Source organism: Podarcis raffonei, chromosome 3, assembly GCF_027172205.1.
Source record: "Podarcis raffonei isolate rPodRaf1 chromosome 3, rPodRaf1.pri, whole genome shotgun sequence".
In the NCBI taxonomy this organism is placed as follows: domain Eukaryota; kingdom Metazoa; phylum Chordata; class Lepidosauria; order Squamata; family Lacertidae; genus Podarcis; species Podarcis raffonei.
Window position 1 is genome coordinate 36,766,105 of NC_070604.1, and position 17,738 is coordinate 36,783,842.

A 17,738-nucleotide genomic window follows, 5' to 3' on the forward strand; every position below is an offset into this window, starting at 1 on the left:
GACTGTCTGTCCCTCCTCCCATCCCTAGCAAGACCAAGCACACTTTGAAAATTCATTTAAAAATAAAAAATAAAAATACATTTTTATTGAAGATGCAAAACCACAATCTTGACACACAATGTGCCAAGGTGAAAGGTTCGCACAGACACATTAATATTTGTGATAGTACACTTCTAAAATGCACCAGGGACAACAACCCCCTCAGCCCCCCACCATACTGTGCCTCTGTTAAAGGGATATTTTTGGAAACGCTGGATAAGCATTTGCTAAGGCTCCTTTAGGAGGACAGTTAGCATGAGAAGACCAATCCTTTTCCAGAGCATGAAGGGTATTGTAATGAAGACATCTGCTCCTCAAGTACTTGTTTAATGAGCTTGAATAGTTGCAGCAATTGCTTTCTTATCTTTGATAGATCATCTTAAAGGAGGTGGAAGACTGTTCTTATACTTAATCCAAGCCAAGTGTTTGAAGAGGCAACATAACCAGGGGGAAGTATCCGTGAATTATGTACTGAATTTAAAGTAAGAAACCAAGACAAAAATGGGGGGGGGGGAGTACAGACACCTCTGTGTATTCTTTGAGTTTGTTTAAAGCACCCATTCTTTGCTTTTATTTGATTTAGGTTTACTGGCAAAATGAGAGAAGCTCAACAATCTATATGCAGCTATTATGTTTGGAATGGATGCACTGGTACTATTCGGCTTATGTTGCAGGAAACATTTGCTGTTGGCACGACAGATAAAATGCTGTTAAATGGCCACATATACATTTTGGAGAACCACGGATCATTTTCTGCCCCTTCCACAATGGGAAACTAAGAATTCGGTCCTGTATACCTGAAGGAGCGTCTCCACCCCCATCATTCAGCCTGGAAACTGAGATCCAGCGCCGAGGGCCTTCTGGCGGTTCCCTCACTGTGAGAAGTTAGGGTTAGGGCAGAGGGCCTTCTTGATAGTGCCACATGCCCTCTGGAATGCCTCATCAGATGTCAAAGAAATAAGCAACTATCCTACTTTTAAAAGACATCTGAGAGCAGCCCTGTTTAGGGAAGTTTTTAATGTTTAATTCTGTATTGTGTTTTTAATATAGAGTGGCTGGGGAAACCTAGCCAGATGGGCGGGGTATAAATAATAAATTATTTTATTATTATGATAGTCCAGATGTTATGGAATCCTGCTTGGGACTATGTTTCAGTTATTTCTTGCCTTCATACTTTAAAAATAGTCTTAACTGGAAGGCAACAATACTCCCAAATAGACTTTAGCACTGTGACACCTTGGGAAGAAGTGATACTTGACAAAACAGGGCTCAAAAAATACATTCTGGGTGTATTTGGTCCTCCTGCTTAGAATGCTCTCATTGTAATCTAAAAATGAAAGGGCAGATTTCCCCCACACTTTGATCCTTAAAACTTTCTGGCTAGTCCCACACAAACTCAGTCCTTAGATCAGAGCACAACCAAACCATGCTGACGGGAGTGTGGGAAACACTAGCTCAGCTAATCCACTGAAGGCCTTATAATGTTCTCAGTTGCACACTATGTCCTTTGTTCACTCTGGTTCATGCACTTAATGGGGATGAAATATGGCGGTAGAGTAGCAGTGCAAAGCTATACAGTTTACTGTGCAGATAGACTCTACTGATCAGGTGTGGGTGCCCGATTCCCAGAGCCTGATTTTCTCCATCAAACAAACCCGGAAGAATCAAGAGAACTGTATCTTCCTGCTCACAGACACTTACATCAAGTGCCCTGCCCATTAGAGACTGTTGGTGCAATGGAGCAGAGTGACTGACACAACCCCAACCATCATGGAGACCATGCAATTTCAACATTATCTGGTGTCAGGTGTGTCTGTGTGTCTCTTTGTGTGTGAGATGGAGACAAATTTTGTACCTGCCCTGTGCAGTTCAGTTTGAGAGATTAATCAGTTTGAGAGATTAATCAAAGTCTAGCACTCCAAACGTCTGCTCCAATACAGCTATCTGGGACACAACCATAATATTCACACAAAGCAACACAGCGCCAGATATAAGCTTTCCTACAGATTTAAGAGGTGGTTGAGAAAGCTGTACTGGAAGCCTGTGGCCCGATTAGCCTAATACACAATAAAATAGTAAAAGAAGCTGATTTTTAAATGCATCTTTTGAAAAACCTGTAGCCATGCATCCCGAAGTAATAGTGGCTTGCAGGGTATGATTTCTAAGGTGAAAAGAGAGTGCTGAGGAAAGAGAGTTTCTCCTCATTGTGGTCTACTTTGAAGGCTGTCTAGTCTCTACTTTAAAGCTGTTCATTTTCATGACTTTCAAGTTACATTATCTGCCTGGGCACATTTTGGCAAGGAAATTATAATATAACCACAGAATAACATTCCCAAACTTGGAGACAGCTTGCCCATGTGTACCCCTACGCCATCACCCTGACTGTGATATCTGTCAAAGGAAGCTACTTTTTACCAGGTCAAACCACATGCCCATTTATCCCTGTATTGTCTGTTCTGACCGATGGGGAACCTGTGGCCTTCCATAGGATGTCAGACCACAACTCCCATAATCCTTGATCATTGGCAAAGGTGGCTGGGGCTTATGGGAGTTGGAGTCCAACAACATCTGCAGGGCTAGTTGGAGTTGAACTGGAATTGAATGACATCTAGAAGGCTGCTGGTTCCCTCCCTCTACTCTAGAGTTTGAGGCAAGGAGGCTTTCATATTATCTGCTACTCATTCCTTTAACTTGAGAGCCCAGGGGTGGAACCAGGAAACTATTGCATTCAAAGTAACATGTCTCCCACTGATCCTTACGATCCCAACCCAGAGAAGTGTTTTTTTTTTCTATTTAGAAGCATGCTTGGCCTTTATATTTAATGTTTCTGGGTTTCTCAGCAACAAATAAACACAGTTATACTGTGCAAGTCTCACTTCAACAAAGCATAGGAAATCCATACCTGACTGTGATCGGCACAAGGGCATCTCTGCTAATGGAGTGATTGACAGTTGCCGTCAGAATGTCCCGTGAAGTGCTACAGCCAAGCTGAGCTGTTGGTCTACCATCATCAAGGTAAAGGTGAAGAAAATGTCCTCTGGCATCCTCATCACCGGCTTTAAAATACAACAAAATAATTTAGGGAAAAGAGCATAAATAGCTGAAAGCAAAAGGAGGAAAGAAAAGAAAGATGGAGGAGCCAAACAGCAAAAAAAGTAATTTCTGAAAGATCAAATTATGCACACAGGTTGCTAATTATATGTTTTCAGTGAGAGCTCCACGATGCTCAGCAAACACTATTCTCTTTGGACACTTCTGCTATCAGGCATAATGATTATGCAGTAATGACAGGAAAACAAACTAATGCTGCTTGTACATTAGAAAGCCCCCAGCACGTACTATTATTATAGAATTGATGGTTCTGCCCATATGAAAGGTATTTGCCTGGAAACCATGCATACACTGCTTTGTATTCCATGATGAAAAAAAGGTATGATATAAATGTAAGTACGCATAAACACATTATTGGGAGGGGAAAGTCTTATGAATAAATAATTGAATCAAGGTATTTCTGTCCTATGCTTTTGAATTATGGTGCTGGAGGAGACTCTTGAGAGTCCCATGGACTGCAAGAAGATCAAACCTATCCATTCTGTAGGAAATCAGCCCTGAGTGCTCACTGGAAGGACAGATCCTGAAGTTGAGGCTCCAATACTTTGGACATCTCATGAGAAGACACCCTGGAAAAGACCCTGATGTTGGGAAAGACTGAGGGCACAAGGAGAAGGGGACGAGAGAGGACGAGATGGTTGGACAGTGTTCTTGAAGCTACCAGCATGAGTTTGACCAAACTGCAGGAGGCAATGGAAGACAGGAGTGCCTGGCGTGCTCTGGTCCATGGGGTCACGAAGAGTCAGACACCACTAAACGACTAAACAACAAAAATTTATGTTCTTGCATTTTAGAAAGTAGCTGGTGATAAGTCTACTGGAGTAGTTGTGCCAGCTGTTCTTGTTAAAGTTAGCTTCTTGTTAGTGTCTAGGCTCCAAATTAATTTTCTATGAATTGTATACCTCCAATTCTATCCTCTCCGCCCTTATTATTATTTTTTTTAAAATAGTCCATTCTGCTGGCAGCTAGTATAAATGTCTATAAACAACCATCACTTAAGGCTCCTAATATTGTGCAACTGATCAACCAGCTCGATGTTAATAAAGCCTTCAGATATATAAAGAAGTGCTTCTCAACAATGATTTGGAGCTGCTGAGTTAAGTGGCACAGTTCAATTTATTGTTGTGATAATCTGCCCACAGTCAATAATGGTCTCCTTTAAAACAATGATTATTTAGCTGAGAAGGCTTTTGTCTACCATGTCAGTAAAAGTGACACGTTTTTAAAGTCATTTACTTTTATATATACACTTGTAAAATTTTACACCAACAACTGAAAATTAAAGTGCTAAACCAATCAGTCAAATCTTTTCAGCGTGTTCCACTCCTGCTGAGCTTGTGCTTTGAGCAGAATGGAGTAATAGTTTAAATGGCCTAGGCCAAGTGGGCCATTGCAGTGCCATTTGGGCGGTGATCAAAATCAAGATAAGTTAGTTTTTAGCCTTCACAGGAAAAGCTCACCATCAATCGCTCTAAAGGAAAAGTGATACTTTTTAGACACAGACTTCAGAAACATAAAGAGGTGCTAGCTGGCCAGCTGATAAAGCTTATGAAGACCTTTAACTGCCTGAACTTGTGTTTCCAGAGAAATTGCAATGAAAGCCAATTTACGAGCCATTAAATTAGAATCTTCTTACACTTACAGAGCCGTACAACATTTCTGCAGGAGACGTGGGAAGAGCAGTCTACTGAGAGACCTCCCAAAACCTGGCACCAGCATTGAGACTGAGCGGAGCCCTAAATATAATAATTCAGGAGCTGGGATCTGAATAACAATTCCATTAGAAATATTTGGATCATCCTGCACCCCAGTGTAAAAATATAACACATAAACAGACCCACATTTACATTAAATTTTGTGTTTTGCCACGCTGCATAGTTTTGGAAAAGGCATGGTATAAACCCATGAAAAATAATATATGCAGAATATGCAGAAATATGACTTATGGTGCGGGGACATGGATAGGAAAAAAATACTTGGGTGTTTTAAATTTCTTCCAGCTCAGCCAGACCTGCCTTTCATGGCCATAAAAAGCAGAAGGTGAGGATGTTTGCTTCTGATATTCTAGTTTCTGATCCCAACTATGAGGCATTTCCATCAGCAGAAAAGCCTGTCACTGAACCACCATTTCTTAAAGGAGTGGGTATGATTCACCTCCTGGGATGGGGTCAAATGTCTGCTCCAAAATCTTTATTGTGTGTGGTTTCTGGCGGAGCCTCAGTTCTTTTCCAAAGGAAACACAAAAAAAGTTAAATGTTTGTTCCGCGGTTATACTTCCCATGGCAAAACCTTTCAACCGGTGTTACTTTAAGGAAGCAGATTTTTTTTAAAAAGGTAACATGCACACCACCTGACACATTCTTTATCTTATCCTTCCTCTCCTCTGTGTTGATTCTTCTAATAAGGTATATTTTTCTTTCATTCTCCACTTTATTTGCGTCCTTATTCTCCCCACACCCCCCATAATTATCTTATAGGAAAATATAGCTCTTTTAAGGCAGAAATCAATGACTAATCAGGATCGAGGGAATCTGTTATGCAATACATAAAAGGTTACAATTTTTGGTTGAACTATGTGTTTTGGAATATTTATTTATTTACAGTGGTACCTCGGGTTACATACGCTTCAGGTTACAGACTCCGCTAACCCAGAAATAGTACCTCGGGTTAAGAACGTTGCTTCAGGATGAGAGCAGAAATCATGCGGCAGTGGTGCAGCGGCAGCAGGAGGCCCCATTAGCTAAAGTGGTGCTTCAGGTTAAGAACAGTTTCAGGTTAAGAACGGACCTCCGGAACGAATTAAGTACTTAACCCGAGGTAACACTGTAGTTTGATGATATAAACCAGAAACATACAAAGGAAAGCAACAACTGGAAAGATTCCCCTTCAATGCTCCAAACTCCAGAGCTAGTACCTACTTCCTCTGGCTGTCTTGTCTCTTGATCAGCCTCTGCAGCATTCCTATCTTCTTCCCTCACTTTTCATAGCATAGCTCTGAGTGGCTAACCTGGTGCCCTCCAGATGCAGTTGGACTACAACGTCCACCATCAATGTTGGCAGGGGTGGATGGGAATCGGAGTCCAACAATATCTCAAGACATTCTGCCCCTTTCTCCTGCCTTGCTGCCTTTAGTCTCCCCACTCCAGTGACTTCAAGGCCACTTCTGGACCTCAGCCTGCCTTAGTGTGAGCATTTCATCCCAGCCATGCCAACAACTGCCCCTTCCCACATGGCTATGGCCTGCAGTTGCAAACACCGGTGGTTTCCGCTGCAAATGAACATTCCATGCCCCCATACCAGCTCAGCTATTGAGTGTCAGAGACTTCACCCGAAGGAGCCAAGACAAATAATGCTTCTAATAAATAGCAAATAACTCTGTACAAGATCATGCTCTTAGGCTGAAATCCTATGCTCGTGTTTTGGCTTAAGCCCTACTGATTTTTGCAGCACCTATTTCCAAGCGAACATTTGCAAGGGAGACTCTCCCACATTACCTGCTTTCTGAATTACACGATGGTCCCCGCAATAATTCTCATGACTAAGTGCATAATGGGAGAGTGTCATGTGAATGTTTCACCTATAAGGAAGCGTTTGCTGAAAAAACTCAGAAACCACCTTGTGTAATCCTTAGCAGTTTGTGAAATCACCATCTGGCTCTACTGTGCTTTTTTTAGTACTCTGCTGGTGCTGTGGAGTCGTCCTGAGAAATGCCGGATCTCTGCAGAGCCGACAGCTGTTATGGCTTTGCCTAGGGGCTGCAGGCTGACAGCTCCACAGGGAACAGCTGGATACAAGATAGCAATGCACATGAGAGTCAAGGCTCCATGGGGAGATGGCCCACTAGTCCAAAGGCATATGGCACAGCGGAGTGAAATAACAAAGGAAGTCACTGTACACAAGGCACTGCAGTTTGTGGTACTGTACTGCCGTCCAATGCAGCAATTTAGAATCCATCCCTGCTGTTAATTCCTGATGTTTCTTTATATCTCATGAATGTGCGCAGTCTACAGCCAACAACTTCTAGCCATGTTAGTTCCATGGCAAAAACAAAGTCTTGCAAGACTGCATCAAAAGAAGCAAAAAGTTTCTACTACACTACAGCATACCTGTTCATCTTTAAGAGACTCCTTGCTCTTTTTTACAATCAAGAAACCAATGGATGAAAAATTATTATAGGCCTGCCTTCTCTAGCTGGATTCCTTATATCCCAGGAGGGAAATGGCACAAAATTAAATAATGAGGTTTCCCCTGTTTTACTCTTTGCTGGCCTGGCACTATTTTATTTATTTAAAATATTTATATATACCACTGTTCACTTTCCTATTTTAAAATTATATAGAATTTAAGCTGTCTACTTACATTTCAAAATTATTGTTGTATCCATTTGTGACCATTTTTTCCCCACCCCCTTATAGCTAGAAGAATATATATATTTGTCCCAGTCCAGAAAAAATATTCGAGGACAAACAATATTATTTCACTTGAAGCAAATCCTAAATTAAAAGAGAGCTTTATGGGGGTGCAATCCAGATCTTTCCCCTGCACAAGCAGAAAGTGCCCACACATTTTCTCCTTCAGGTGGTAGCTTCTTGTGCCTCACAGAGTGCCCCCCTTGATCTGGGCACTATAATTTTTCAGCAGGCATGAATGGCTGCTACTGCATGGAATTAGATCATTTCAGAGAATGTAGTGATCAAATCACAGAATGACAGTACCATAAAAGCTTTTCTGCCCAATCTATTTATAGTGGACACAACCTCAACCAGGCCCAATCGCCTTCTAAATCGGGCCCGCAGATGGTCCAGGAACCAGTTTGTTTTTACATGAGTAGAATGTGTGCTTTTATTTAAAATGCATCTCTGGGTTATTTGTGGGGCCTGCCTGGTGTTTTTACGTGAGTAGAATGTGTGCTTTTATTTAAAATTCATCTCTGGGTTATTTGTAGGGCATAGGAATTCATTCATTTCCCTCCAAAATATAGTCTGGCCCCCCACAAGGTCTGAGGGACAGTGGACAGGTCCCCTGCTGAAAAAGTTTGCTGACCCCTGTAATTAGACCCACCTCCGTGGTGGTCTTGTGGTACTCCAGTAATGTTTACACAAATTGTACTATGTGGCACAATACCATGGTATTCCATGCCAATACTGTACGAATCAGATTTCACTGCTGGGTAAATGTCATTTCACATGAGTGCATGGCAGTGCCTCATTTCCTGCTGCTGTATGCACTGGTCCAGTCAATTTACCCCCAAATAGGCACTAGTGTCATTATGGTTTGTTTAGTCTTTCCAGTTTCTCCTCTGTCGGCAGGTCTGCCGAGTAAACAAAAAAAGAAAAAAGAAAAAAGAAATAAATAAATGCTGAGGTACCAGGCTCACAGCCACCAGGCAGCCTGGGCTCTTTGAGCTTTCACTTTTTCAATAAAAAGTAAGTCACTAGGCCTCATGGAAGGGAAGATATGAAGGAAAACGTGCAAGCAAATTTCTAAGTGATTTCCTTGAGATGAGCTGGCCTGGATGCTTTTCAGCATTTTTAGCCAGGCATAATGTCAGAGCTGTGACTGACAAGTCAGTGGTTTGGTTACCAGGCAGCAGGAATCCTTAGGGTCTTAAGTAGCTGCCATTCCCTCTTCTCACTAAATGAACTGCCTACCTGCTCCAGTGTGATTTTCTTACACTTTGAATCTCTAGTTTAAAGTTCTACTTTTTCCTCTTATCTCTCTTCACCTTTGGACTTAATCCTGGGTAAGTGGGTATAGGATTGCAGCCTTGGCTTTCTTGTAAGGGTCACTTTCAACGCAGAACAGAATTTAAATACCGTTATAAAACTATGTTATGAAGGAAGGTTATGATATGAAATATTTTAAACACATTTAAATTATTAATGTTTAAAAAACCCATAACATTTTAAAATCCTCAGTGGTTCTGCTATTGGAACAGAGCAGTAGAAAAAGGAAGTATGTTTTATTTCTTTACTGAGCAGCTAAGCAAATAAATAAACCATTTCAAAAATAAAAGCAGACCACATTGCTTTCCACAGTTCCCCACCCTCAGGGGTTACAGGCCTAAGAGAACTCCTTTTGGGAATTGTTCCCCTGTGCACACTAGCCTGGATGTAAGTTCAACTGTACATGATTGGGATTTAAGCATCTTAAGTAAACACAAAATAATCAAGTCAGATTATGGTTGGCTGGAATCTTGGAGTTGTACCAATTTGGGGGCAGAGAAACGTTGCCATTTATAGTACAAAGATGCATCACTTTGGTTAGAAGGACCTAAATTTGATGCCTATGCTACAAGGACTAATGGTGTAATCCTAACTAAGTCTAATCAGAAATAATTCCTTTTAAATTCAGTGGGGCTTACTCCCAAAATAAATGCAGAAAGGATTACAGCACAACCCTATTTACCTGGGAGTCCCCATTTTGCAGCTATTTTACACCTCCTTGTATATCTTCCCAACAACCATATGAGGCAGGTCAAGCTGAGAGTTAGTGACTGGCCCAAGGCAGGTAGTAAATACAAAATTTTAAACTGCACATTTTTGGTGTTACTTATGAACATGGGCAAGCTGATTTTAAGTTATGATGCTGTCAAATGTCAGGAATAGGGATGGAACGGCCTGTCAGTTTCAATGCTCTCAGTTTCTCATTTTTCTAATCTTAAATTCAGTTCTCTACATTTTGTGCTTTTTAAAAAATGCTCACAAAAATCAATCTAGTGTGAATTCCTCTTAATAAACACAATTCTACACGCAGTTTTGACTAATGCACACATTTCTGCAAGCAATTCTATCTTGACAGAATGAATTTTTGCATGCTATTTTCATCTTTGAACACACACTTTCTCATAATATGTGCATTTTTTTTAAACATTGGTTGGAGAACTGCACCACAAGTTTTCAGGTAAGGGCAAATTCTGAAGTATAGCTCTATACTGTTTTAGAAAGTGTAAATTTGATAAATTGGGCTTTGAATGCATACTGAATCAATTTTTCCTCTCATCCTAATTAGGAGAGGAATGTAGCAATCAAAGCATGCAGGGTAGGGTGAAATGCTTCCCAAACTTCCTTTGTTTTTCTTTCTAGACTTCCTGTTTCTTTACATCTAGTACCTCATCACCTCTTTTTGTTGATATGTGCTATAGTTCATTTACACAGTTGCAGACGTTACATTTTATTCATATATAATCAAGTGACCCAAATGTTTCGTTGATGTTTTTGCTCTAACTAGAGTTCTTTGCCTTTTAACTAGAATTTGAAAAAAAAGAGAGAGGCTTGAATTCAGAGTTTTTGAGAGAAGAATCCAGTCACAGGATTCTCCCACTTGTAGAGAGATTGGGATGGGGCACACAGAAAGAAGTGTTTTTCACTGATTTCTCCTTCTCATAACTTGTCTGGTTTGAATGCAATGACCAGCTACGTTGGGGCACAAAGCAGGAAAGGCAGGAGGAAACCGGAGTATGTGGGGAAAGGAAGGAGGAGTGTAGCAGCCCAAGACTCATCCCTTTAATGCCAAATCATACATCAGCATTAAGGGTTGTATTCAATGCAGTTCTAAGGTAAATGTCAGTCAGCACAAGGATTTTTCCTTGCATAATGGAACATTCTCCTCCCCTCACTGCATGTGTTCCTTAAATCAATTCTAGGGATTTCCCCAACTTTATGAGAAAGATCTGGGGCATGGGTGGGCAAACTAAGGCCCGGGGGCCGGATGCGGCCCAATCGCCTTCTAAATCCGGCCCACGGACGGTCCGGTATTCAGTGTGTTTTTACATGAGTAGAATGTGTCCTTTTATTTAAAATGCATCTCTGGGTTATTTGTGGGGCATAGGAATTCGTTCGTTTTCTTTTTCAAAATATAGTCCAGCCCCCCCACAAGTTCTGAGGGGCAGTGGACCGGCACCCTGCTGAAAAGGTTTGCTGACCCCTGATCTGGGGAGAAAGCAGGGGGCATACAGGAGAAAAGTAGAGGAGCACGAGTGGAAGTTGTTCTGCTCACATAATTACATCAAAGTCAAAGTATTATCCTAACCTACCTGGAAGGATTTGTCTTCTCTTTTTAATGTACTGTTCTCTTTATAATCAACTTTTTTAAAAAAGTGTTTAAATATATGTAACAGAGATAAAACAGTAATTCGTCTAAGTCATGCTCATTCTCTCCTGTTCAATGAAGTTGCTCAGGGTTGCAGTGAGAGTGAAATGAAATAATAATTATGAAGCAATTTGTGCAACAAAAGCAAAAACAAAACCCTAGGCTACTCACTGTAAAGGAGGGTGCCATTCAAAGCAGTAGTCTTCACTGTCAAGTGAATCATCATTCGGTTCCACTGTGGTCCTGATGCATGTCTGTCCTTAGACAGAGATGTTAGAGAAGGTAGTTCCAAATATGAATTCACGGCGAACGATGGGAAAAATAGGGTTGTATCTAGAACAAAATATTAAAAGGGCAGTCAGTATAAAATTAAATGAAGTTTCATCAGCAGAACGTCTCCATGTCATCACTGCCTAAGCATAATTACTCCGAGTCAAAGAAAAACTTGCAAGGCCAACCTTTTCCCCAGGATACCTTGCCTGGTTAGAATGGTTGGCAAGGAAGGACAAACTGGTGTTCAAAAATGGGAGGTTTGATTAGTATCCTTGAGCTTCTTTTGCTTCCTCTTGTTTAAGTTCATTATGTTTCTGGCTGCCTGGTTTGTATTCTTCCCCAGGATGTATACTGGCTGCAGTCCTATATATTAGTTGTACTTATAGTTGATAGAAAGATAGATCTCTATATCCCAGATCCAACAAGCCAGAAAGTTGCCCACCCTCATTTAAAATCATATCAAAAGTACTGGTATTACTAAGAACCAGAAGCAGATTTCTGGGTGGGTTTTTATTTTGATTATATATTTTGTGGTTTTATATTTTGATTTTGTTGTGTGAACTGTCCTGAGACTTCTGTGTATAGGGCAGTATATAAATTCAATCAATCAATCAATCAATCAATCAATCAATCAATCAAGAAGCTGCTACACTAGCTTCCAAGCATGTGGGTCACATTCCTCAGAACTGGGCCGTGGACTAACATTTCACTTGGTTAATATTACAGACACACATTCAAAAAGAAAAGGCTGTGAAAATTAGTCTGATTTTGGCTTGGTGTTTGGAAAACTGGCAAGTGGCCTAACCTGCGCAGCAAGGGAGTGGAACCTGCAGGCCTCCAGATATTGCTGGACTACAATTCCCACCATCCCTGACCACTAGGTATGTTGGCAGGGGGTGGTGGAGTCTCTGCCTTATCTAAAACGCTCATGTGTCCATCCTCCAGTAACTTTGATTGGCTGCTCCTGTGCTGATAGATCTACACTCCATTCTGTAAGTTTGTCTAACATATTAGCAGGAAGGTGGGTGGGTTGCCATGGTAACAATGGTCTGCCCTCCTTTGTGACATCTCCTGCTTCTCCCTTAAAAGCCACCAACTACAGGTGTCCATTGTGGGTTAGTGAGGAGAAAAAGAGAGAGGTGTGTAGGTGCGGTAAGAGAGAAAGCAGAGGATTTGGATTTTTTCTGATTTTGACTGCTTAAAGAGGAGGCGGAGCCAGCATCAACCATGCGGTCCGTTCCAGACCTTCAGGAAGAAGGAAGGTTCAGAGGACTTTTCCTTCATGGAACAGAGTGGCTCAGACGACTGAGAAGCGCAATGCAGCTCAAAAAGAGCAACAAAGTGGCCCCGCTCCAGCACAAGGAGCAGCCTCCTGTGGCACCACTTGTGACAAAGGTCTTCAAGAGCTTTCCAGAGTTTGAGAAGGCAATAGCCCGAAACTGGGCCCGTATTAGACCAGCACCTGAAGAAGAGGACCTAATTGTAGAAGATCTGGAATGAGCGTCAGGCGTGACGGGAAGGCGCTCCGCTTTGCAAGAGTTAAAAGGGAGTAAGGGAAGAACGAGGGCAATGAGATCAATGTAACCCTCCAGCCTCTCCTGAGCTGCAGAGGCTCAGGGCAGATAGGCGGAGGGAACTAAGTTCCTGCAGGAGGAGTGCTTGCCTCCAGGCCAGGAGAGGCGAGTCACCAGAGGATCATGGCTGCCCTATGTCTCAGGGCAGAGAAAAGCCAGCCAGCTCCAGTCCCAAGTTGTGGGAGCTACATTGTTGGTTGCTAGTTCCTGCCTGAATCCTGTCCTGCTTTCCTGCCTGAGCTCCTGACCTGCTCTGGTTCCCTGCTTGCAAGCCTGTTCCTGACTTCACCCAACTCCCTGCCCTCCACCCAGCTTCAGCTACTACGGACTGCCTCCACGTTGCACCTTTGACCACGGACCGAACTTGGACCTCGCCTCTCGGGTAACCCATGGGACCAGCACAACGAGGAAGGAGGGAGAAAGGATTGAAGAGAAGGGAAAATGGCGGGGACAAAAGGCTGACTGCTGACTCACCCTTACCGTGCGAGGAAGAAACCAGAAACAATGGAAAAAAATTAGGCCTTTGTGGGATGATGTCTTTTTCTTTTTGTGTATCTTGTTGGTGTGTAAGCATAAATAAAGCAAAAACAATATGTCTGTGGGGTTGTTGGTTTTTGTTTTATTATGTTTTTTGTATTCTCATTTTATATTGTTACTTTGTGAACCGCCCTGTGATCTTTGGATGAAGGGCGGTATAGAAATTTAATAATGAATGAATGAAAGGAAGCATGTGTGTGCTCCTCAGGTACATGGTGCCCTATACAGAGGCTTCCCGGCTCACTGAAAACATTATTGGTTGTGCTTTTCTTCTTGGGCCCAGCCACAAGTCTTAGGGAGGGTTATTGTTATTCTTTGTTATTTTTATATCAATCTCTGATCTTGGGTGAAGGGTAGTATAGAAGGGTAGTATAGAAATACAACAACAACAACAACAACAACAACAACAACAACAACAACAACAACCTGCCTCCAGGAGGTTGAAATTGAGACTCAAATCTTATGGAGAACTATTCCATCCATAGAATATACAGCGTTCAAGCATGTTGCTGATGAAGTTGGCTTGGTATCTTCTGACTTGTGTTTTTTAAAATAAATATATAAATATGCATCTTTTTTAAATACCAATTTCTATATACAAACCCACCTCCTGCTTTTAAACTCTAGTAATCAGATCTCATAGCAGCTGGGTCAGTAGCCCTTCCATTTCTTAATCTGCAAGCACCTTCCAGCAAAAAGCAATCCAATTTGCAAAGGTGCAAGTTTGGCAGTAATAACACATTCAAAGTAAATGCACTTTCCATGATTAAATCTTTAACCGGTTCTTGGCAAATGGTAAATTAACTTGTTTTATACACTCATCTGAATCAAAATGAATGCTACCAAAATGAAAGTCCATTTAATGCACATTCATCCTTTCACCAAGATATTTGCAGCTCTGCAAGCATCATTATGTTGTTCTTAATGCTTTCCAAAGCCAGTTTTATTACGATCATTATTAATGTCCTCAGTATATTTTACTACGCCTTGGTAATGACCCTTGAGAGCTGCCATAAAGATAAATTAGCATATTATCTGCATATATTGTGATGGTGGGATGTAGTCAAAACTATAAAACGGCTATATGTAAAGACAGAACCGCCATCCAAAGACAGACTCAGCAGCAGAGCACTCTTATTCCATAGAGGTACAGCTGCTGGAATAATAAAAGAATCTCAATGTCTGAAAAAGCAACTCTTTGTTGCCACATATTGCCAATCAAAATGATTAATTGTACCAGATACTTTAATGAAACAAATTCATAGATTAGAAATGTGGTTGACAGCTCAGTTTAAATGCCTGCATAGCTGATGAAGCAGTATTTTGCTGTACTTTCAGGTGGAATTCCTATGCAGCAAAATCCCCCTCCCCATATCCATCTGCTTGCCTTATACACGTGACCGGAACGACTGCTAATAAACTACATTTTCTTTCTTTAAAAAATACATGAATTCAATAGGGCTCTCGTGGTTCTTTGGAATTTTAAAAATGGTGTCCTTACTTTTTTGCATTCACTTTAAACAATATTAGTATTGTTGGATATTGAAATCAGCACTGTGGGCTATCCATAATGTGCTGTAGAAGTTAATCCATGAATTTAGTGCATTTAAGAATACAGTGGTACCTCGGGTTACATACGCTGCAGGTTACATACACTTCAGGTTACAGACTCCGCTAACTCAGAAATAGTACCTCGGGTTAAGAACTTTGCTTCAGGATGAGAACAGAAAACGTGCTCCGGCAGTGCAGCGGCAGCAGGAGGCCCCATTAGCTAAAGTGGTGCTTTAGGTTAAGAACAGTTTCAGGTTAAGAATGGACCTCTGGAACGAATTAAGTACTTAACCCGAGGTACCACTGTAGAACCTGCAGCTGCTCCATTACTACTCGGGAACATACTGAACTTGCTCTACTCAGAAAGCAATCACGTGACTACTTGATGGGTTAGCTATTGTCAGAAGGAGAAAGTTGGGCCAGGCAGGTCTTGGTTTGCTTAGTCAAGGCAACTCTTATGACCATGAGACCTGAAGGGAAACACAAGCTGCATTCAGCCAGACCACATTTTGCTACCCAATTCCCTCTCTCCCCAAGTTATGAACTAACATTTGCTGGCTTTGCACAGTCCTGGCAGAGGGAGATCCTGGGATCAATGGAGAAACCGTCACTTTCTAAACTCTGCCAGCTCACGGAAGATGGGGCAGCAGAGAGGGTGGTCCATGGCCCCCTGTGGCTCTTCAACCCACCCCTGGGAGCTCAGCTTAGGATGCTATGCTCCCTAAAACTCATATTGACCAGACTTCAGCCTCACTTTTTCTGCCCATAATTGCCACATCTGCTGTTGAGAATTCTGCCAGTTCAGCTTGGCACTAGTGGGAATTTGGTGCTAAAGTACAGCGATAAACAATATATCAATAAATAATAACCACCAGAAATGCATAAACCAAATATGTGTAAATACAGCTTAAGAGCACACAATATGTAATGTATTTATGTGGCCTACTAAGGATTTCCTCGTTTTCTATGGCACTTGTCTCATAAATATGACTATCTAAATATGCTGAGTATTTTTGAAAAGCACCTTTTATCAAAAGTAAAAGTAGATTTGACAACTCCTTCTCCTTCCTTAACTCCAGTATATTTGGATCAAATGTATTTACAGCCAGACATACCGCAATATTTTACAAAACACTAATAAGGAAGCTTCAAAAAGATTTTAAAAGCCAGTAGTGCATTAAAATTCATCATAATCTACATTTTTATTGATCTTAAACATAACCAGTAAGTCTATGTCAAATTTGTTATGTATTGTAAAGAAAGCTGGAAACGAGTAGAATCAATTTCTGCAGTCTGTGTTTAGAAGATAATAGATTTTTTAAAAAATAAAATAAAAAGGCTTTGAGAAACATTGGAAGAATATATCAGTGCCTCACCAGCATATAGTAGACAGCGTGGGTACTTATAGATTATGTGAGAAATGCTGAAGGTCAAAATAACATTATGTTTTGTTTATTTGGGATAACAGGGCATTAGCTTTCAAAGTCTAACTTATCACCTTCACCTCCCTTCCTTGCCACTAACATGCAGTCACTTGCATCTGATGACAGTATTCGACTACTGAGTTATTCTGCTTTGAGAATTCCTATTTACCAGCCATCGGTTTTGGATTGCCATGTGTGTGCATGATGGTTGCCTTCCACCAAAATAAATACAGAGTCCCAAAAGTACAGGAGGGGTCTGTAAAACCTGGGGTCCTTGTGCTGGCAAAGTAGTGTATCACGGTAGTTTGCAATTGCGCATATATCAAATATGCTGATTCAGGAAATCTGGAAAGTACTTTTCTTAACTATCAACTGTCAGCAACCTACATATTTTGCTGGTCAAGGCAGAGAGGAAAACATTGATAAATTGCATGGATGCAACCAATCAAGCGGCAAGCAGACAGATTACTAGATCCATTTCAAAAAAATTGCTGATGGGTACTAGAAAACTGAAATGTGAATTTGTAACGACATCTGGATTTTCTTCCGTTTTCGCAAAGTCAAACTTGGCTCAAATAATGGTCTATGACTGATGGGACTACTGGAAACATTTGAATGGCATTTGCATCCACCTTGATTTCTCGCTCTGTTTTCAAGACTTTGCTACCAGGCATTTTTCTTTTTTCTTTTAAGAGCAGAATCTAGTTGAACCACATTGTATACAAGGATTGCCTGTCCTTAGTGCTGGTGCCAGACTATTTTGTGCCCTAGACTTGCAGCCCCCACAGAAAACTGTTAACCCCAATTTTCAAAAACAGATTTTGTGCTATGGGGCTCATGGAATTCCCTCTTTTTGATCAGGATAGGATATCTTCTGTTAATGCACATTCAACAATTAATTACATGTACACGATACAAGATGCTCACACGAGCAACTTCCAGTTTCCTATCCCAGTATATAGCATGTGGGCATTAATAAGGCAGCTTGTAACAAAACACACAAATACATAAGGGTTCTCTTTAAAGCACTGCTGCCACAAGCCATTTTTTCCTCTTCACCCCATATCCTGCTAATACAGTGGTACCTCGGGTTACAGACACGTCAGGTTACAGACTCCGTTAACCCAGAAATAGTACC

At 41.3% G+C, this 17,738-nt stretch overlaps 1 protein-coding gene across 1 annotated transcript in view; it reads right to left on the bottom strand.

The window, feature by feature from the left end:
* The window catches only part of LOC128410231 (protein eyes shut homolog), a 472,516-nt gene that overhangs the window by 105,314 nt on the left and 349,464 nt on the right, over positions 1-17,738 (bottom strand). The window contains exons 25-26 of the mRNA XM_053381165.1: positions 11,413-11,574; positions 2,942-3,095 (exon numbers count right to left, since the gene is read on the bottom strand). Of these exons, the coding sequence (XP_053237140.1) occupies positions 2,942-3,095; positions 11,413-11,574 (316 nt within the window). The remainder of the gene's footprint in view (positions 1-2,941; positions 3,096-11,412; positions 11,575-17,738) is intronic.